General features: G+C 59.9%; 1 protein-coding gene across 1 annotated transcript; it reads right to left on the bottom strand.

The window, feature by feature from the left end:
• Positions 1 to 248: 248 nt before the first annotated feature.
• Positions 249 to 7,818, bottom strand: LOC137156932 (kunitz-type serine protease inhibitor 4-like). Its single transcript, XM_067553941.1, has 3 exons — positions 7,734 to 7,818; positions 1,533 to 1,706; positions 249 to 417 (listed from the first exon to the last, which is right to left on the bottom strand). The coding sequence occupies exons 1-3, from the start codon at positions 7,816 to 7,818 to the stop codon at positions 296 to 298; spliced, it is 381 nt and encodes a 126-aa protein (XP_067410042.1). The 3' UTR covers positions 249 to 295.
• Positions 7,819 to 22,399: the final 14,581 nt, after the last annotated feature.

Here is a 22,399-nt window from a genome sequence, read left to right as displayed (position 1 = left end):
GCAGGTACTTGGATACCAGCGAGTGGAATGTGAGGGTTCCACCCGCAGCCAGTAGCCCACTGGTCATCACAATCCTTGCAAATGTCTCGCCAGGGCCAGCAGTGCCGGGGTGGGGGGAGCAGGGTGGAGCAGGGCCCTGCTTTCTGTGCCCAGAGCGATGGGGCGCCGGCTCGCTGGACGGGGGGAGGGGGATTGCCCCGGGCAGACGTGCAGGGCCAGTGAGACCCAGCACAGGACAGCAAGGGAGGCCAGCTGAGCTCAGCTCTTTATTACGCAGCGCCTGGACCGGGCGAGGTCAGACCACGGGCGAGAGGGGCCGGTGGCAGGTGGAGGCCGTATGGGAGGGTCCCGTCCGTGCCCCCACAGGCTCTGCTCTCAGGTGCTCAGCTCTTCTTCCCGGTCGCTCTCTGGCCTGCCCTGCGGAAGAAAGGGAGGTCAGTCAGGCCAGGGGCTGGTCCAGCGGCTGGGAGCGGGGACAGCGGCAAGGGCCTGCAGTGCTGGACTGCCTCATGCCGCGGGCTGGGCGCAGGGATCCCGGCAGGCAGGGAGCCGGGCTCGCCCCAGCACTCAGCTGTTTGTCTCCCCGGTGTCAGACACAGGCAGAGCAGTTCTGCCTGGCACCGCCTTGTGGCGCTGGTGGAGGGCACGGCCGATGTGGCTGCACCCGGCCCTTCGGGCAGTCGCTGTCCTGGAGGCAGGGCCGAGTGCGTGGGGCCGTGCGACCTCGGGAGCCGCCACTAGGCAAACTCCAGGAGCCAGAGCAGACTCAGGCAGGAGGCCCAGCCAGCCAGGCCAGCTGCAGAGATACATCCCTGAGACTGCCTCTCCCCCATCTCCAGCCCAGCCTCCCACGGCCCTCCTGCCCCTTGAGCGAGGGGTCCCTCCTCCGGCTCCCGTCTCACCGAGAGCTCATCGCAGGGAGGGGCGACCTTTCCCTGCCGGCGCCGGCCAAGCCGCCGAGCAGATGGAGGGGTTAGGAGAGGAATTCTGTCTGGGGCATTGCCTGGGAGAAGGCTGGGTAAACATGGCACTAAGGGATGCCAAGGGCACCGCAACCCTTGCAGAAGCGTTTCAAACAGTGCGGCGTGGCGAGCAGGAGGGCCAACGGCTCATCACAGCTACTCTGTCCTCCCGATAGCGTCCGTGGCCCGGATACATTTCCAGCGTTATCCTTCTGACCTGGGCAGCTCCTGACCCAGCCAAGAGAGTCTCTGTCTCTGTCGCTCATGGGAACCCAGGCTCACCAATTGCACCATTTAAACCTTTCGTGGAAGAATGGTCACGGGCAGGTTTTCATGAATATTAGGCAGCCACAGGGGCAGACAAAATACACGTGCAATTTTCCATGCAAATTAGGTGCATACATTGGCAAGCTGGACGTTCTGGGAATTGGGCTCTGGCTACAGAAGTGACTGACATTTTTCTGCTGTTTGAATAGATTTCATTTGCAATGGTTTTGCCTAGATGTGTCCCCAGATCTGTGTGTTCACATCTCTAGTACCTGGGCAGCTGCATTCCCGTCATTCTCTTACCAGGCTGTCCACAGGTCTGGAGACATTCGTCTTCAGTGGCAAACCTGTTCCCATTGCCCTGACAGCCGCCATAAACGAACGCCTCACACCTCTTGGTGGCCGAGTTGTAGTAGTAGCGGATGAAGTAGGCAAAACAAGGGCCAGAATCCATAGGGAGATTGCAGATCTTGTTAGCTAGTGAAAAAAGAAAGATGGGTTAGGAAGAAAGGGAGGAACTCGGCAAAGCTTCTCAGCTGCCTCATTGAAACGAACAGGGCCCCAGTCTGAAGGGTTGGCGCAAGCTGCAGCAGCTAGGGTGGAAGCTAGGGTAAAAGGGGACCGTGTTGCTAATGTGTGAGAGCTGTGTGTGTACGTGGTGTATCAGATCCCCATGTAAAACCCATTCTCAAAGATCATGTCATTTAAACTAGTGGTTGAAGAAGGTTCAGGGCCAGGTTTTTGGAGAAGTTAAACAGAAAAATGGGCAGACAAATCATATGCCCAGTTGCACACCTAAATTGAATGCACAGTTACTGAGTGTGCATGCAAACCGTCTGCCGACACATGCATACTGATGGTTTTTGGACTGCCTAAGGTCACTTACGTGCAGTTTTCCTACTTGCAGGCAATGTCCTGGCAGTTTTGCTTGAAAACACATTGCACAGATTTGGATGCTGAACATTTTTATAGCTGACTTTTGTTAGCATTTTTCAGCGCTGAGGCTCCCAGGGCAGGACTAGAATCCAGCTCCCAGAACTAATGAGCTATTTTCACTTCATGTCATTTCCCACCCTAAATATAGGCTGTCTGGAGCACCCGGTGATCAGTCCTGGTGACGGTGGCATTGAGTCAATTTAGATACAATCTATGGGCCAAAGGCGTTACCAGAACCCAGCCACTCCCCAACACTGAATCGTGTTAAACGAGGTCTGGGGTTTGGAATACAGAGCCCTCCGCAGGCTTAGCACCATGGCAAACACGCCAGTAACAACCTTTGTAACCTTTAATAACGATACAGAAAAGTAGGAAAACCAGTGGAAGCCTTTGAAATGTGAAGCATTAAATACGTCTTTCATTTTAGCCACGTCCCTTGTTCCCTTTCTCTTTAGATGAAGAGAATTTTAAAAGGAAAAACCACTTGTCTGACATCTCTTGGCTGGTATTAAAGTACCTGTCCTTTTGGGGGAGCAGAAGTGAGCTGAGATGGGCGGGAGCAGAAAATCCGAGCCTGTTTTATCCCAGGCGGCATTTGGGATTCAGCTGGAGCTGATGGGGTGGCGATGTCCTCCGCGGCCCTCTCTCTTTAGGTCATTGAGGTCAGGACAGCTCTTATGATCAGGGTGACAAAGGCCCGGGACCCCAGGAGATGGTGGGGGTGGCAGTCATGATGGGGAAGCTCGTTCCAGTAGCCGCTGTCTGTTCTTTCTAAAATAAAGTCAGTGAGCCCATTCACACGTGAAAACCTCTGCCAGTTAGAAACTGCGCCACGTTTCTCACCACATAAACCGTTGTTTTATATGCTACAGTCAGGGATTCATCCTGCGCTAATGCAATCAATTCGCTCTCACACCCTTCAGCTGCAGAGAACTGCTTGCAAAAGCTACTATGAGGTTTTATTTCTCCAGAAAGATGGTTACGTAACAAACCGTTTTCCACAGCAATGTTGTCCTCTCCCTCTTCAGCTAGAGGTTGCTTCCTGAGCCCCAACAGACTCTCTCTGGGTTTCAGTTCAGTCCTGACCCGACTCTGAGACACTGGCACATCCTCAGTCAGCATAAGCCGAGAGGCACATTCTGTCTGCATCTCCGGCAGAAGACTGGAGACAAGCTGTCCCTCGGCAGACAAACTGCTATCCTTAACATTCCTCCCCTTTGTCCCAGCCCACAGGGCTGTTCCCAGACAAACTTTTGGAGATTGGGGTAGCTTCCTCCATGGGCAAGTCATGGCCCCCAAGAGACACAGGCTTAGGAACATTTCCTTCCTGGGTTTGAGTTGAATCCAGAACCAATCTGATCCAACTGACAAATCCTCCATCAGCATAAAGTGAGAGGTACTTCCTGCCCGCTCCACGGACAGTGCTCCGGAGACCAGCTCTCCCCCAGCAGATAAACTGCTGTTCTCACCAGACAAATACTCTGAACTTTCCTCTCCCTTGTCCCAGCCCTCCTGGCTGTTTATAGACAAACGCTGGGAGAGTGGGAGGGCTTCCTTAACAGACAAAGCGCCACTCCCAACAGAAAAGCTGCTATTTTCCGCAATCCCGAGGCCAGAGAAACTCTCTTCCTGGTCACAGTACACCTGGCTAACCACAGACAACAGCGTATAGTCATGCACCCGCTTCACACAATTCCCTGTTGATTGCAGGCAATCCAGAAGAGTTACATCGATACTCCCTCTGAGACCGGGTGACGTTGGTTAACCTGGTTACATCCATTTACCATGTCAGTATCCAACATATCAGAATTGCTACGAACTGGAAGGATTCTCTCCCAGTCGCTGTTCACAGAAGCTGGGTTTCCGGGAAGACAACGTTTCTGCTGTTCTTCTGTTGCTTGGATTTCGCGTTTACGTTCTGAAATTCTTGCCTCAGCTTCTAGTTTCAGCCTTCTGCGTTCCTGGGCTCTCTCCTCACCTTCTCTTTCTGTCTCAGCCACCTTCTGTGGTGACAACCAGCGCAGTCCTGCCATTCTCTCTCCTGCTGAAGATGCCGTCTCTCTCTCTCCAGGCTTGCAGCTTGACTGCTCCATCTGATTGTGAATCACTCATCCTGACTAACTTTAACCTTTAACACTCTCAGTATCAAATGTTAACATTTGGAATAGCGTGAGGTTCTGATCCAAAACCCAGATGTTCTGGTTCTGTGGAACCTGCCACGACTATGCCACTGTGGCCCGTCCGTGCCTAGGGCAGCCACCTGAAAATGCCACGGTCAGGGCAGGCTGTAAAAGGGGAGCAGATTCTCCTGGCACTGGTGGGTGACACTGAAGTCAGCCTTCCCATCCAGCCGCAAACAGTGGTTCTGATTCCCCACACTGGTTATCAAGAAGCCAAAATAAAATACACACAGCCCCCTTCACTGCATTTCAGTCACTGGCTCCCAATCAGCCACTAGGTCCAGTAAAGAGACCAGTTATTTAAACTCTCTGCTCTTTACCAAAAAGGTTTCTCCTGACCCCAAAGGGTCAGCCCCAGCACCAGATCAATATAAGTTTAGATCTTACCCAAACTCCCACGCTGCCAGCCAATCCTTCAGTAACTAAAACTGAAGGTTTATTATACAAAGGAAGAAACAAACTATCGGAGAAATGTTAAAGGATTAAAGCAATCAGACCCATACAAATGATTGGAAAGTCCATACACATCAGATTTCTAGTAGGATTGTGGAGTTTGCAGGCTTGTATAGTCCCTCTGGTATGCATCCAGTACCTGGATGGGTCTCAGTTCTTTGTTTCACAGCTTCGGTTCAGTTGTAGATGAGTTGATCCAGAGGTAGGTGGGTGGCTGAAGGCAGACTAAAGACAAAATGGATGTGGTGCAGCTGCCTTTTATGTCCTTTTCCTTTGCCATGCTGCTGGTGGAATTTTACAGGAAGAAGATGGAGTCCAGAGTCATATGAGTAAGTCCTGGTGATGCATCAGGCATATCCCTGGCTTCTCCCCCTGACCCCTTGTACCCGTGACTCTCTTGATGGGCCATTAAGCAGGCTAGTGCTGCAGCCCTCCTGTCTGGGGTGTCGCCCAGACACAGCACAATCTGAAATACAGATATCTCAACCATGTGTGTAATGGAAGTTATGGGTATAGCACATGAGCATAGACATCATGATCTGACTTAGCACATTGCAGCCTGTCTAACAGTACCTGGCATGGCATAGCTCACCTGAATTACTACCATGTTGACACACTGATGTCAGACAATATAATAAATGCTTCCCCATCCAATCTAGCAGCGTGACACCGAGATCTACCAGGGACTCTCAGACTACGGAATGCAGAGGGGGGATCTCTGGTCCCCAGGAGAGGAGAGGGTCTGTGAGGCTCTCCGGCTTTCTGGATAGCACATTTCTGGGGTGAGTCTAATAACAGGCTGCAGAGATGAGTTCATGTTGGCAGCTGGGGCGTGGGAACAAACAGCTGAGCGCTGATCACTGGGCGCCCTCTGGAGCAAATGTGCTGTGAAGCCCCCATCCCGGCCTGGCGCGGGGTGGACGGGGACGCTCTCAGCTCCTTGCAAAGAGCTGGTTCCCGGAGCTGGACCTGTCATTCTCCCAACACACACGCGGCTTCATTCGTCTCCAACCCGCCTTGTTCCCTCTGCTGCTGCCCGTGCGGAGTGGCAGGGCCCAGGGCTCCCACGCTGCAATTACTAATGCTGGGCACACAGGGCCAGGCTTGGCCGCTCCCCATGTCCCAGAAAGCAGCACTGCTGCGTCCTCCCCGCCCACAGCTGGGTTGCAGGGACAGCTCCAGAGCCTAATACCAGCAGATCGCGGGAAGTGATCATTCCCCTCTATTCGGCATTGGTCAGGCCGCATTTGGAGTATTGTGTCCAGTTTTGGGCCCCCCACTACAAAAAGGATGTGGACAAGTTGGAGAGAGTCCAGTGGAGGGCAACAAAAATGATGAGGGGGCTGGAGCACAAGACTTATGGGGAGAGACTGAGGGAACTGGGCTTGTTTAGTCTGCAGAAGAGAAGAATGAGGGGGGATTTGATAGCAGCCTTCAACTACCTGAAAGGGGTTCCAGGGAGGATGGAGCTAGGCTGTTCTCAGTGGTGGCAGATGACAGAACAAGGAGCAACGGTCTCAAGTTGCAGAGAGGGAGGGCTAGGTTGGATATTAGGAAAAGGTACTTCCCTAGGCGGGTGGTGAAGCACTGGAATGGGTTACCTACGGAGGTGGTGGAATCTCCATCCTCAGAGGTTTCTAAGGCCCGGCTTGACAAAGGCCTGGCTGGGATGATTTAGTTGGGGTTGGTCCTGCTCTGAGCAGGGTTGGACTAGACACCGCCTGAGCTCCCTGCCAACCCTCATCTGCTAAGGTTCTAGGATTCTCTCTGAGATCCTGTCTGCAGCGCCCGGCCCCGTGGGGCCATGACAACAGCAGTGTTTCAAACACGTGCCGAGAGGTGAGCCGGGGGGCCAAGGGCTCATCCCAGCTATGCCCACGTGGCAGCAGAGTCAGCTCCAGGGAGCCGTTTATTCCGTTGGAGAAGAGGAGAAGGGAGCAGTTGCTTCAGTGGCTGAACCACCCAACGGCCTCAGGAAGGGGCCAGTCGGTTCCTGTTCCAAAGCGCAATGTAGCCACAGCACAGCAACTTCGCAATGTGGCAACACCCCGCTCAGGACAGAGCTTCAGAGCCCCCACCCAGGGGCCGAAACCACGCCAGGCTGGTGTGACACTGGCAAACCAGGTGCCAGCGCACACCAGAGGCCCCGTGTCCCAGTGGAGCACTGCCATGGGTGCCGGGTATATAAGGCCAGGGAAGGCGAAGCCTGACAGCCAGGCCTGGCCCCGTCCACGTCCAGCCCCCTCCTGCTGAGCTGCCGGGGCTCGGCGGAGGTCTTAGCCGACCTGTCCGCTGAAGCAGGTGGGGGCCGGGGTGCAGGCAGCCCAGGGCCGGGGTGGGTCGACGCTGCGCTGCTGGGGCAGGCTGGGCCGGCAGACACTCCAGCAGCGGGGGTAGGCCGGCCACCGGCCAGCCTGGGGGTGGGACGGGCCAGTGCTAGGGTGCGGCGTGGGCTGGTGGCGCTCCGGGGACTGGAAGCACTAAAGAGGGGCCAGGCCGCAGCGGGAGCTTGCAGATCTCTTCAACTGCAGAGCAAAGACGGCTGGGTTAGGAGGCCGGGGAGAAGCCCGCGAAGGATCTCAGACTCCCCATTCACAGCTAAGTGGGCCCCAGTCGCCAGGACGGGTGCACGGTGCAGCAAGCGGGTGTGAGACGGGGCTGAAAAAGGACCTTGTCGCTAGGATGTGAGACCTGGTGCGTATCTGAACCCCATGGAACACCCCATTCTTAGCGATTCCTTCATTTAAACTGTCATGGGGTTAGAGACACTGGGCAGGGCAGAGCCGGGGACGGGGGCACAGGCAGGGCTGGCCAGAGGGGCTCAGGAGCTGCTGGGAGCGAAGGGGGCGGGTGGGAGCAGACTGTGGGGCTGGGGCAGGCAGGAGAAGCGCTGGCTGTGCCGGGCTGGCTGGGGAGGCAGGCAGGGAGCCCTCACCTTGACGGATCTGCCCAGAGGCAGGCGGCAGCTCGGCCCAGAGCGTGAGGAGCCCCAGGAGCGGGAGGAGGACGCCTGACTTCATGGTGCTGCCAGGATGCCCAGCGCCCAGCTGCGCCAGCTTATATACTGCCATGCCAGCCCAGTTCTCCAGCAATCGGAGGGGACGTTACACAAGAGCAGCCTCTGTTCTGCCCCTCCCAGAGGGAAGAAGGAAGCAGCAAGGCCCTGGAGAGTTGGGAAACGTCCCTGGGGCGAGGAAGGTGGGAGTCTAATAATAGGCTGCAGAGATGAGTTCATGTTGCCAGCTGGGGCGTGGGAACAAACAGCTGAGCCCTGATCACTGGGCGCCCTCTGGAGCAAACGTGCTGTGAAGCCCCCATCCCGGCCTGGCGCGGGGCGGACGGGGACGCTCTCAGCTCCTTGCAAAGAGCTGGTTCCCGGAGCCGGACCTGTCATTCTCCCAACACACACGCGGCTTCATTCGTCTCCAACCCGCCCTGTTCCCTCTGCTGCTGCCCGTGCGCAGTGGCAGCGCCCAGGGCTCCCACGCTGCAATTACTAATGCTGGGCACACAGGGCCAGGCCTGGCCGCTCCCCACGTCCCAGAAAGCAGCACTGCTGCGTCCTCCCCGCCCACAGCTGGGTTGCAGGGACAGCTCCAGAGCCTAGACCTGCACCTCGCACTCGGCCCCGTGGCTTGGCAATTGGGGTAGTTCCCCCCTTCTCGCGCTCCCACCAGCTCTCTCTGATGCTCCGTCAGGGGGCAGGGATTAGACACCCACCAGGGCTCTGCTATCCTTGGCTGTGTCGTGTGCTCTGGGTCACGCCCCGGCCATCTCAGTAGTGTCCCCCAACCCCCACCAGGTGGGCCCTCAGCTGATGTCTAATGACAGGGGCTGCAGGTATCTGTGCCGCTGAGACCTCGCCTCTGGGACGTGGCTGGAGGGGGGCGCGTGGGGAGGGCAAGGATGCAGAAACCCAGGGCTGGATTGGGTGGCAATGTTCTAACTTGGGGCTCCCACAACAACCTCCCCCTTAGGGTGCGATAGCCCCCGTCGGAGCGGGACACACACGTCCCTTAGCGTATCCTGACTCTGCTCTGAGCAGCACGTGCCTGCCACGCAGGGGAAGGGCCTGGGGGATCTCACTGTTTGTGCCCCATGTAAGCAGAGCCCTTCGTCACAGGCGTGTGCAAGGAGGGGGCAGCCCCATGGGGTAGCCAGCCCAGCCCAGCCCAGCCCAGATGTGTGTGGTGCAGACGCACGCTTTGCCCCCGGAAGCAGCCCAAGCTCCAGACAGGGCAGGACGCGGGGATTGTGGGATCGTCGCTCACTCCAGCACTTCCCACGGCAGCGCATTGGCTTGCACAGGTGTTTTTCAGGGACGCAGGGACGTCGCTTGGCAGAGGCGATTCCGTCAGCTCCCGGAGCGGTGATTGCATCGGAGCCAGGGGACCCCCGGCTCTCCAGTAACACCAGCCCCCCACGCCTCTGCAGCCCGTGTGCGTGTTCTCTCGCTCGCTCCGCTGTGGAGTGGCCCTGGGTCCCCCTCGGCGCTTTGCCACCTCAGGCAGCCCCTGCACCTGCTGAAGGGAGGGGGCAGGCCTTGGCCAGGCGGTGGGAGCTGCCCTGCCCTCGTCCCAGCTGGGCTTGCTCTCTGCAGCTCTTGTGCCTATCCCAGCCAAACCCAGCCACTGTGGGAGCAACGGAAGGGCCTGTGGTACCCGGGCGGGCAGAGGAGAGAATCTCATGCTCGGGTCTGGCCTCGCGCTCTAGGGCCACGTCTACACTTGGCGCTCGAGCGTGACCCCAGCTCTCATCCACACGCTCACGCTAGCTCTCAGCCAGCCGGAGCACTCAGCATGTGGTGTAGCCGGAGTAGCACTGGCAGCAGTGAGCAGGGCCTAGGCTCGGTGTCCCGACTGGGAACGCGCCTGAACCCCCTGGGTATGGCCTGGGGGCAGCTTGCCCATGGCGCCACTGGCCACTGCCCCTGTTACCCCAGCTACAAATGTGGATGTAGCCGTGGATGTATGAGCTGTCGGCCCAGGAACCAGCCCACCCCACAGGGACGCAGACACCTGCTTGGTGGGCGAGTCAGCATGGCAAGGTTGGCGGGGCCCCACTGAGTTGCTCCACACGGGAACGCAGCTACCACCCTTTCGTGGGAACCCCATCCCACACGGCATGGCAATTATCTCCCCATAAACCCTCCGCCTTCCACGGGGATTTCTCAACACCCTGGCCCTGCCAGGAGGAAGGGCCCAGGCCCCTTGGGGCTGTGGGATGGGCTCTGTTGTGAAAGGAGGAAGTTAGGTCCTTGTTGTTCAATGGTGACGCAGCGTCTCCCGCTCCCACCCAGCCCCACCTTGGCCAGGGCTTAAATCCCAGCCCAGCTCAGCGCCGGGCACTCAGACCCGACTCCCGGCAGCACCATGAAGTCAGGGGCCATCTTCCTCCTCCTGGGGCTCCTCGCCCTCTGGGCCGCGCTGCCGCCGGCGTCCAGTCAAGGTGAGTAGAGAGGGCCACTCCGCTTAGCCGAGAGTAGCCGCCTGCCAGCCCAGCCCAGCCCAGGGTGCAGAGTAGCCGCTTCCTGCCTGCCCTGCCCTGCTCCTAGCTCTGATGGGAGCCTCTCCTCGGTGCGGAGCTGGGACTCCTGGCTTGGTCCTGCTGGTGCAGCTGGCAGGGCTCTGGTGCCATGGGGCTCTGTTGCCATGGGACACCGTGACTCTCTGGCAGGCCTCCGCCTCGTCGGCAGCGGTGCCAGGGCAGTTCTGCGGGCTGCATGCAGCACTTCTGGGAGGGGGAGATCGTCCCAGGGACACGGGCGCACCCAGCAACCCTCCCCGCCTCTTCCAGACTGTAGCCAGGCTGGCTTCCTGGCCAAGGCTGAAGGGATGAGCAGGGAGCGGAGGCTCAGGTACCAGGTACCAGGCAGGGCCGTCCCTAGAGGGTGCAGGGCCCGGGGCAACACACGCTGTGTCTGGTGTCGGCCCCAGCCTGGACGCACTCCCGGCACCGGCAGGCCAGGCCCCATCTCTCCGCAGGTCCGGCCCATGGCCCCTGGCCCCATCTCTTCCCCCAGCCCCTCTCCAGCACCCGGGGGCATTCCCCCCCTCAGTACGCCACTGGTGGGGCCCCCAAAGTGCGGCTCAGAGTCTGTGCTCAGACTGGATGTGGTTGTTTCTTTCCCGGTGGCTCTCCCCTGTGGGGAGCAGGGGCCGGGGTGTCTCGTCATCCCTAGTCTGGCCCGTTTCCCTCCGGAGCTCACGCTGGCTCTCACATGGAGTGGTCTGGGGTCCCCAAGTCACAGACAAGGGGTGTCACTGCCAGGAGATTGTTCTGTGTTCCAGGCAGACCCGGTCGCTGTCCAAGGCCCACCGGCGTCGGCCTTTGTGTGGAAAGGTGCAGGTCTGACAAGGAGTGCCCCTGGGGGCAGAAGTGCTGCAGTAACGGGTGTGGCCACGAATGCAGAAGAGTAAGGAGAGGTAAGTTTAAATCCACGTCCGTCCACGTTGGAATTGCTGTGCTCGGAGCCTGCCCCAGGCTCGGACACTGGGGATGTCCCAATCCCAGGACACCCCACGTCCACCCCGCAGGCTGATGGACAGGTGGGAGAAGTCCGCCCTGCATGACGCCAGCTTGCCCGGGGCTCAGCGTCCCAGCTGACGGCAGAAGTGGGTTCCTCTCCCCTGGCCGGGGCCAGCAGTGGGCGTCACAGGCTGGACCGTCGATGGCAGACAGGCAGGGCTCCACTGTCCCCCGCTCTGAGTCCCCCGGCAGCTGCTCTCGCTGGCGCTGCCAAGCAACGCGGTGACCTTGGAATTCAGAGCTTCTCCAACGAGCATCGGCCCAGAGCAGGGGTGAGAAGCCGGCCACGGTGCACGGGGAGCCCTTCACTCAGCACCTCCAGTGACAAGCGAGGAAGGGGGAACGTTCTGAGTGTGCCAAGGTGCCGGTTAGATTGTAAAGCACAAATCTAATGCGCTAGCTTTGCCGGCAGGATGCGTGACAGCCGCTATTCACCCGGCCTAGCAGGAGATCCCCTTTATAGTAAGGCCAGGGAGCCTTGGCTCCCGCATTCAGCGCCAGGTTCTCTTCAGGTCACCTGTTAACTTGAACAGGATTGCTCAGACCAGGACGCTGGGTTGCTCTTAACCAACCTGCGGTGCATTACTGCCCCCAGCCTGCAGCAGGTGCCATCCACAGCTCACCCGGCCAGCGCAGGCACAAAGTAGGATCCTAGGCCAGGCCTGGACACAGACACAGACGTGCGAGCACTTGGCAGAGCCTAGCGCAGAGACTGGCCCGTTACACGAGGAGCAAAGCACTGGGATTTCTCAGCCCAGCGACTGACGGCTGTCACTTCGTTTGTGTCGGGCATGTTTCTCGCCCAGCCACTCTTCCTCCAAGGACTTTAAGGCCCTTTTAAGAGCGTGGTCCCTGCTGTTGGAATGAAGGGGTCCAACAGGGACAAGGTTGGACTATCAAAAGCAATTGTTTGCAGTTATGGTTCAAGTCTCTCTTAGGCCGGTTTGCAGGAGCGTGGCTTTAGGGCTGCTCTACACCTGAAATGCCGCAGCGACAAAGCTGCTCCACTATCGTGCTACAGTGTGGACACTCCCCACGCTGACGGGAGGGGCTCTCCCGGCAGTGGAGGGAATCCAGCGCCCTGAGAGGCGGTAGCTGGGGCGAGAGAAGAATTCTTCCAGTGACCCAGCGCTGTCTACACCAGGGTTGAGGTCAGCATAACGACGCTGCTCAGGGGCGGATTGTTCACTCCCCAGTGACAGGTGGGGCGACCTCACTGTTTAATGTCCCCAGGCTTTGCAAGAAAACCCACAGTGAGTGCAATGATCGCAGCCTAGAAGGGAACCCCAGTCTTTGCAATGAAACCTCGCCGTGTCTCATTCCCTTAACCCGGGGCGAGGCAGAGTCCTTCCACACAGCCGCTGCGAGGCCAGGCGTCTGGCCGTCACACTGGGCATTCTGCAGCTACTTCACGAGCCCACATGGTGACCTCAGTGTAACACACCCTGACTCTGGGGGTGGGGGGCTCCCTTGCCACCCGAATGCTCAGATTTCAGCTCTCTGCATTCCTCTGCCTCTTTCATCCACACCCACTAGATGGCTTTGGCGTATCACAGATACCTTCAGCCCTGTTCTTATCCCAGGCTTTGTACCGCCGATTCGTCTCCAGGATTGTATTTCAGAATTAGCCCGTGTTAGGCACTGGAATTTCCACCCTTTTAAGCAATTTCTTTCAATAATTCAAATAAGTCGCACCCTGGCGAGGTGATTATATCTGTCAGCCTTCCTCTTCGTGCTACACGGGGCCTCTGGCTTGTCGAGAACACTAATCGTGCACAAGAGAACAAACACAACTCATTACAGTCGTCTAGGGTTGGTGGCTCTACGCCTGGTGTTCTTTGAGTGTATACAAGTGTTTCACAGTATTTGGGGCTCACAGTAGGACCAGAGACATGAGCCACATGTAGCGAGAGCTTGATTCACAGGGCAGCCAGATGTGCAGCTTTCCGTTTGGGGTGAAAGCTGGGCGAACACAGCCTCTCCGTGGTGCAGCTGATTGATATTTGTCTCCTCTGCACTCTGGGCTGACCACACGTGGTTTGGGTTTCTTGGGAGACCGGCAGTTCAGCTAATCTCACAGGGCAGCAAATTCCCGGGGGAAGCCCCTGCACATGCACTGGTCGGGTCTCTGAACGCAGTCCTGGAGGGTGGCCAGCCACCATGCGGGGTCCGGAGCAGAGCAGGGCACAGCGTGGGGACCGGAGCCGTCATACAGAACTCAGAGCCCAGGCTCATTCGCCTCTAACTCGTGTCCCCTCTCCCTTGCCAGCGTCTACGTTTCGACCTTCTCCCCAGGCCTAGGCTGCCTGAGAGAGCTGGGGCCTGGGGTCTGCCGGCCCTGCCTTCACAGCCTGCCCGACTCCAGTTCTCCAGACTCAGGGCCCGGCCCGTCTGCTATGGATCAGCCTGTGGACAGGACTCCGCGCCCCAGTCGCCCTCCCCTTCTTGGAGCTTGCGCTTCCCCTGCCCTCCATTAATCCCCGTTGGGCGCTCTGCTGAGGGACTGCTCTGTGTCCTGAATTTGGGGCCCCCACCCCAGGGAATGAGGGGCAGTTGCTGCAGCCTTGGCGTGAATTCCTCCCTGGGCCGCTCGGCTCCGGCCCCTGCGTTTGGCAAAGACCCTTTTCTCTCCTAATAAACGTGTGATGCATTAACCTGCCTCTGCTTTATCAGCCGCAGCTCACGGCCAGTGTGGGTGCCCCGCGCCGCTGCAGTGCCCAGGACCGTCCCGTCCTGAGCCCCCGGCCGGGCCAGCGCTGACGTGCTGCTGTAGACCCCCTGCTGCTTAGCCACAGGCTTCTGGGCCTCCGTCAGCCCCACAGCCCAGGGGCTGGCGTGCTGCTCCCTTCACTCAGGGGCTCAGGCAGGATCCAGCTCTCACAGGCCCCATCTCCAGGCGGGCTTCCAGCTCACCCTGGAGACGCTTGTCTGCTCTACGCCCCTTCCTCCGCCCACCCGTCCCAGTTTAAATCCTGCCCCCAGGCCTGCCGCTGCACCAGGGAGGGGCACCTGAGCCTCGGGCTGCCGGTTCACCCTCCAGCCCAGGACAGGCTGATGTGCCCGTCACAGCCACCCAGCACCATGGTGCCCAGCTGCCCCACAAAGAGGAACCCTGCAAGCGGCTGGTAGGTACGCAAACCACGAGCAATAGCGCTGGGTTCTGAAGACCGAGCCCTCCAGGCCAATGTGCGTCCGCCCAGCCGGCCATCCGTGCAGCACGCGACAGCGTCTCCTCACCAGGGACCTGGAGGGTCAGTCAAGTCTGGCTGGGACACTGATGGGGGTAGCCAGCGCAGGAAACTGACAGCTGATTGTCACGGATCCACAGGTCTGGTGCTCTCACGCGGCTCTGGAACCGTCCCTGGGAGGACCCCTGCAGCGTGTCACCACCCCCGTAGGGTCACCCTCTCTCACTGGGGTCAGCCCCTTGGCTTCACCGCCTCCTGGTTCCGACCCTCGGAGCCGTCAGCACCCGTGTGTCACGCCGTGAGCGCCCCTCAGCAAGTGCGCCCGAGTTGGACATCTGGGGGAGCCTGACACACCCACAGGGAGCAATGCACCCCAACGTACCCTGGAGCGACTCCCGGCCAGCGCTGACAAACAGGAGGTTTATTAGATGTCTGCAACCCAGCGTAGAAAGTCCTAAGTTAACACAGAAAACAGTTACAGCGTAGTCCGTCCGGGCCAGCCCAAAGCGCTTTGATACCCCCCTTGAGTCCCAGTCCAAAAACTTCTCCCCTGCCTCCAGCACCCCACACTTAACAACCCCACCTGGCCCCTTCGCAGGCCTTTGTCCTCCAGCTGCTCACACCAGCTGGCTTCCCAAGGAGGGCCAGCCATCCACGGTCGCTTGTTACTAGGTGCCAAATGTCCGGGCAATTGGAGTGGCCATGTCTTCTGGGACTCGCTGTGGTCATGGGGCCCTAGGCAGCCAGGCGTGGGTCACGCCTGTATCTCTGGGTCTCTGCAAAGAGCACGTAGCCTTTGTCCCCCACCTAGTTAACCATGCAGCACAGGGGGGAAACCGAGGCACACACCATCTTCATACACAACATGATGACAAATTCCCACTTCATCACATCAGTACGAAACGGGGAGGCATCGCAAGCCCCAGCTGGGAGAGCAGAAGTGAAGCAGGGAACCTGGAGAAATGCAGCTAATGCATCTAGGACAAATAACACCAACAGCAAACCTGTGAGAGGAGGGGAGGTGGAGGCAGCTCTGTGGCGCTGGAAGGGCAACTTGTAACTGGTTAATTCCTGCGTCCCATGTTTGGACAGATGGGCAGGTAATGAGCTACGGTACCAGAAAATGGACTTTCTCGGGGCTTCCTGGCTGCTGCGGAAGAGGAAGCGCCATCGAGCATGATGCCTAGTATTATTTGATCTTTGTAATATTGGAGCGCCTCGGAGCCCTCATCATGGACCACGGCCCTCCTGGTGCTAGGTGCTGTACAAACTGAACACAAGTCGTTCTCAGCCCTGAAGAACTGACAACCAACCTGCCACCTTGGGGAAAGGCAGTGGGATTGTCCCAGGTCACCGTAGGCTTCACCAGATGCCCCAGAGCCTAGACCTGCACCTCGCACTCGGCCCCTGTGGCTTGGCAGATGGGGTAGTTCCCCCCTTCTCGCGCTCCCTCCAGGCCTCTCTGATGCTCCGTCAGGGGGCAGGGATTAGACACCCACCAGGGCCCTGCTATCCGTGGCTGTGTCGTGTGCTCTGGGTCACGCCCAGGCCAGCCCAACAGTGCCCCCCAACCCCCACCAGGTGGGCCCTCAGCTGATGTGTAACGACAGGGGCTGCAGGTATCTGTGCCGCTGAGACCTCGCCTCTGGGACGTGGCTGGAGGGGGGCGCGTGGGGAGGGCAAGGATGCAGAACCCCAGGGCTGGATTGGGTGGCAATGTTCTAACTTGGGGCTCCCACAACAACCTCCCCCTTAGGGTGCGATAGCCCCCGTCGGAGCGGGACACACGCGTCCCTTAGCATATCCTGACTCTGCTCTGAGCAGCACGTGCCTGCCACGCAGGGGAAGGGCCTGGGGGATCTCACTGTTTGTGCCCCATGTAAGCAGAGCCCTTCGTCACAGGCGTGTGCAAGGAGGGGGCAGCCCCATGGGGTAGCCAGCCCAGCCCAGCCCAGCCCAGCCCAGCCCAGATGTGTGTGGTGCAGACGCACGCTCTGCCCCTGGAAGCAGCCCAACCTCCAGGCACGGCAGGACGCAGGGATTGTGGGAACGTCCCTCACTCCAGCACTTCCCATGGCAGCGCATTGGCCTGCACAGGTGTTTTTCTGGGACGCTGGGACGTCACTGGGCAGAGGCGATTCCATCAGCTCCTGGAGCGGCCATTGCATCGGAGCCAGGGGACCCCCGGCTCGTCCGTAACACCAGCCCCCCATACCCCTGCAGCCCGTGTGCGCGTTCTCTCGCTCGCCCCACCGTGGAGTGGCCCTGGGTCCCCCTCGGCGCTTTGCCACCACAGACAGCCCCTGCACCTGCTGACGGGAGGGGGCAGGCCTTGGCCAGGCGGGTGGGAGCTGCCCTGCCCTCGTCCCAGCTGGGTTTGCTCTCTGCAGCTCTTGTGCCTGTCCCAGCCACTTCCAGGGTCACTGGACTCGGTCTGAGGAGACGGCTGAGGGCATCTTCATTAGCCATGGCTCACTCCGCGCTCTCCTGGGCACGGAGCCGCAGACACAGCTGGGCCGGGTGTCAGCCCGTCTGCAGAACTCTCTCCCTGGAGTCCCCGGATCCAGTGTGGCTGGGACCTGGAATCCTCCCCTGAGCTGTGCTGCGAGCAGGGAGCGTCCGACCCTGGCTCCGGCCTCAGCTAACGAGCAGGCTGCGGAGCCCGCTGGACGGCAAGTGTGGATCTTCGATCCTCTGGACCCTTATGGGAGGCTCTGGTCTGAATTCCCAGGAGTCCACTCCGCGTGCTCCTGGGAACAGACACATTCTGAACCTTGCAGCCCCTCCCCTACGGACGCACGCTCCACTCCCGGGTGGTTTTCTCCACCGGGGTCACTTTCACCACAGCTGTTCCTCCCTGGCCCGGTGACAGGCAGGAAGCCCGCCAAGCAGCAGCATCTCCAGGGTGGGCCGAGCGCTCCTCCCCCAGCTCAGCAGGGCGGGATCTCACCGCTCAGGTCAGAGCCAACACACAGACAGAAACACTAGGCAGCAGCTATAGGCCCTTTCCCACGGCTGGGGCTGGCCTGAGGGATCCCGCGGCAAGAGATCAGAGCCAGGCCCTGTGCCGGGTTTGCGAGGGGCAGGGCTGGTCTCTGATTGCTCGTGGCAGCTGCAGGTGGTAGTGGAGTCAAGGGTAAATGTGGGTACCTGGGTCTAGCCCCGTCTCACGCAGAGACAATGAAGACCAGGCCACTTCACCCACCTCTGGTTCCCCACTGCCTCGCTGGCTGTGGTGCTATCGTGCGTGCCACGGGGCTCAAGCGCCAGTTTGCTAAGCTCAGGGAGGCATTTCCGCTCAGTGCAGAGCACTGCACCTCTCGTGACCAGGGTGCATCTCCCCGGAGGTGCCCTGCCTCCTGCCTCAGGGCATCACCCGTTGTGCAGACCCACAGCAGGCACGGGGCGGGGACGTCCTGCAGAGACCACCACTGCTTCCATCCTCAGGACGCCCCAGTGGCAGGCACAAGGAGAGAATCCTGATTCCGGGGTGCAGCGTGGCCGTCGCACCCCCAGCCCACCCGCCACTCCCGGCATTGTGCACAGTTACCACGAGAGGCTTCAGCTCCAGGCTGGAGCCCGTCTGTCAAACGCTTCAGCCAAACCCAGCCACTGTGGGAGCAACGGAAGGGCCTGTGGTACCCAGGCGGGCAGAGGAGAGAATCTCATGCTCGGGTCTGGCCTCGCGCTCTAGGGCCACGTCTACACTTGGCGCTCGAGCGTGACCCCAGCTCTCATCCACACGCTCACGCTAGCTCTCAGCCAGCCGGAGCACTCAGCATGTGGTGTAGCCGGAGTAGCACTGGCAGCAGTGAGCAGGGCCCAGGCTCGGTGTCCCGACTGGGAACGCGCCTGAACCCCCTGGGTATGGTCTGGGGGCAGCTTGCCCATGGCGCCACTCGCCACTGCCCCTGTTACCCCAGCTACAAGTGTGGACGTAGCCGTGGATGTATGAGCTGTCGGTCCAGGAACCAGCCCACCCCACAGGGACGCCGACACCTGCCTGGGGGGCGAGTCAGCATGGCAAGGTTGGCGGGGCCCCACTGAGCTGCTCCACACGGGAACGCAGCTGCCACCCTCTTGCAGGAACCCCATCTCACACGGCATGGCAATTATCTCCCCACAAACCCTCCGCCTTCCACGGGGATTTCTCAACATCCTGGCCCTGCCAGGAGGACGGGCCCAGTCCCCTTGGGGCTGTGGGATGGGCTCTGTTGTGAAAGGAGGAAGTTAGGTCCTTGTGGTTCAACGGTGACTCAGCCTCTCCCGCTCCCACCCAGCCCCACCTTGGCCAGGGCTTAAATCCCAGCCCAGCTCAGCGCCGGCCACTCAGACCCGGCTCCCGGCAGCACCATGAAGTCAGGGGCCATCTTCCTCCTCCTGGGGCTCCTCACCCTCTGGGCCGCGCTGCCGCCGGCGTCCAGTCAAGGTGAGTAGAGAGGGCTACTCCGCTCAGCCCAGAGTAGCCGCCTGCCAGCCCGGCCCAGCCCAGCCCAGGGCGCAGAGTAGCCGCTTCCTGCCTGCCCTGCCCTGCTCCTAGCTCTGATGGGAGCCTCTCCTCGGTGCGGAGCTGGGACTCCTGGCTTGGTCCTGCTGGTGCAGCTGGCAGGGCTCTGGTGCCATGGGGCACCGTGACTCTCCGGCAGGCCCTCCGCCTCGTCGGCAGCGGTGCCAGGGCAGTTCTGCGGGCTGCATGCAGCACTTCTGGGAGGGGGAGATCGTCCCAGGGACACGGGCGCACCCAGCAACCCTCCCCGCCTCTTCCAGACTGTAGCCAGGCTGGCTTCCTGGCCAAGGCTGAAGGGATGAGCAGGGAGCGGAGGCTCGGGTACCAGGTACCAGGCAGGGCCGTCCCTAGAGGGTGCAGGGCCCGGGGCAACACGCGCTGTGTCTGGTGTCGGCCCCAGCCTGGACGCACTCCCAGCACCGGCAGGCCAGGCCCCATCTCTCTGCAGGATCGTCCCATGGTCCCTGGTCCCACCTCTTCCCCCGGCCCCTCTCCCACGTGGGCCCAGCCGGCACCCCTCCAGGCCAGCACCCAGGGGCATTCCCCCCCCTCAGTACGCCACTGGTGGGGCCCCCAAAGTGCGGCTCGGAGTCTGTGCTCAGACTGGATGTGCTTGTTTCTTTCCTGGTGCCTCTCCCCTGTGGTGAGCAGGGGCCGGGGTGTCTCGTCATCCCTAGTCTGGCCCGTTTGCCTCCGGAGCACACACTGGCTCTTATATGACGTGGTCTGGGGTCCCCAAGTTACAGACAAGGGGTGTCACTGCCAGGAGATTGTTCTGTGTTCCAGGGAGAACCGGTCGCTGTCCAAAGCCTGGCATCGGCCTTTGTGCGGAAATGTGCAGTTCTGACGAGCAGTGCCCCCGGGGGCAGAAGTGCTGCAGTAACGGGTGTGGCCACAACTGCATGACAGCAATAACCCCAGGTGAGTTTAGACCTGGGTTCACGTCAGAATCAGTGCTGAGCCGAGCCCTGCCCTGCCCTCGGGCACTCACCGCATCTTGGGGGGATGGGCCCCGATCCGAGCAGGGAGGAGGAATCGGGGTCACCCAGTGAAGGGCCAGGACTCCAGCCCCATTAACCGGCCCTGGATGATCCTGCTGCTGCCCAGGCCCAGGGCTCAGAGTCTCTGCTCAGACTGGATGTGGTTGTTTCTTTCCCGGTGCCTCTCCCCTGTGGTGAGCAGGGGCCGGGGTGTCTCGTCATCCCTAGTCTGGCCCGTTTCCCTCCGGAGCACACACTGGCTCTCACATGGAGTGGTCTGGGGTCACCAAGTTACAGACAAGGGGTGTCACTGCCAGGAGATTGTTCTGTGTTCCAGTGAGACCCGGCTTCTGTCCAAGGCCCACCGGCGTCGGCGCTTGTGTGGAATTGTGCAGGTCTGATGAGGAGTGCCCCTGGGGGCACAAGTGCTGCGGTAACGGGTGTGGCCACGTCTGCAGAAGAGTAAGGAGAGGTAAGTTTAAATCCAGGTCCGTCCATGTTGGAATCGCTGTGCTTGGAGCCTGCCCCAGGCTCGGACACTGGGGATGTCCCAATCCCAGGACCCCACACGTCCACCCAGCGGGCTGATGGACAGGTGGGAGGAGTCGGGCATGCTCAGCGAGGAACCACAGGTCCGTCCTGCATGACGCCAGCTTGCCCGGGGCTCAGCGTCCCAGCTGACGGCAGAAGTGGGTTCCTCTCCCCTGGCCGGGGCCAGCAGTGGGCGTCACAGGCTGGACCGTCGATGGCAGACAGGCAGGGCTCCACTGTCCCCCGCTCTGAGTCCCCCAGCAGCTGCTCTCGCTGGCGCTGCCAAGCGACGCGGTGACCTTGGAATTCAGAGCTTCTCCAACGAGCATCGGCCCAGAGCAGGGGTGAGAAGCCGGCCACGGTGCACGGGGAGCCCTTCACTCAGCACCTCCAGTGACAAGCGAGGAAGGGGGAACGTTCTGAGTGTGCCAAGGTCCCGGTTAGATTGTAAAGCACAAATCTAATGCGCTAGCTTTGCCGGCAGGATGCGTGACAGCCGCTATTCGCCCGGCCTAGCAGGAGATCCCCTTTATAGTAAGGCCAGGGAGCCTTGGCTCCCGCATTCAGCGCCAGGTTCTCTTCAGGTCACCTGTTAACTTGAACAGGATTGCTCAGACCAGGACGCTGGGTTGCTCTTAACCAACCTGCGGTGCATTACTGCCCCCAGCCTGCAGCAGGTGCCATCCACAGCTCACCCGGCCAGCGCAGGCACAAAGTAGGATCCTAGGCCAGGCCTGGACACAGACACAGACGTGCGAGCACTTGGCAGAGCCTAGCGCAGAGACTGGCCCGTTACACGAGGAGCAAAGCACTGGGATTTCTCAGCCCAGCGACTGACGGCTGTCACTTCGTTTGTGTCGGGCACATTTCTCGCCCAGCCACTCTTCCTCCAAGGACTTTAAGGCCCTTTTAAGAGCGTGGTCCCTGCTGTTGGAATGAAGGGGTCCAACAGGGACAAGGTTGGACTATCAAAAGCAATTGTTTGCAGTTATGGTTCAAGTCTCTCTTAGGCCGGTTTGCAGGAGCGTGGCTTTAGGGCTGGTCTACACCTGAAATGCCGCAGCGACAAAGCTGCCCCACTTTCGTGCTGCAGTGTGGACACTCCCCACGCTGACGGGAGGGGCTCTCCCGGCAGTGGAGGGAATCCAGCGCCCTGAGAGGCGGTAGCTGGGGCGAGAGAAGAATTCTTCCAGTGACCCAGCGCTGTCTACACCAGGGTTGAGGTCAGCATAACGACGCTGCTCAGGGGCGGATTGTTCACTCCCCAGTGACAGGTGGGGCGACCTCACTGTTTAGTGTCGCCCAGGCTTTGCAAGAAAACCCACAGTGAGTGCAATGATCGCAGCCTAGAAGGGAACCCCAGTCTTTGCAATGAAACCTCGCCGTGTCTCATTCCCTTAACCCGGGGCGAGGCAGAGTCCTTCCACACAGCCGCTGCGAGGCCAGGCGTCTGGCCGTCACACTGGGCATTCTGCAGCTACTTCACGAGCCCACATGGTGACCTCAGTGTAACACACCCTGACTCTGGGGGTGGGGGGCTCCCTTGCCACCCGAATGCTCAGATTTCAGCTCTCTGCATTCCTCTGCCTCTTTCATCCACACCCACTAGATGGCTTTGGCGTATCACAGATACCTTCAGCCCTGTTCTTATCCCAGGCTTTGTACCGCCGATTCGTCTCCAGGATTGTATTTCAGAATTAGCCCCTGTTAGGCACTGGAATTTCCACCCTTTTAAGCAATTTCTTTCAATAATTCAAATAAGTCGCACCCTGGCGAGGTGATTATATCTGTCAGCCTTCCTCTTCGTGCTACACGGGGCCTCTGGCTTGTCGAGAACACTAATCGTGCACAAGAGAACAAACACAAT

This window comes from Emydura macquarii, unplaced genomic scaffold, assembly GCF_026122565.2.
Source record: "Emydura macquarii macquarii isolate MOO-44397 ecotype Brisbane River unplaced genomic scaffold, CSIRO-AGI_Emac_v2 contig_1483, whole genome shotgun sequence".
Taxonomy (NCBI): Eukaryota; Metazoa; Chordata; order Testudines; family Chelidae; genus Emydura; species Emydura macquarii.
The sequence above is the reverse complement of the archived record's forward strand: the minus strand, read 5'-3'. Positions and strand labels throughout refer to the sequence as shown.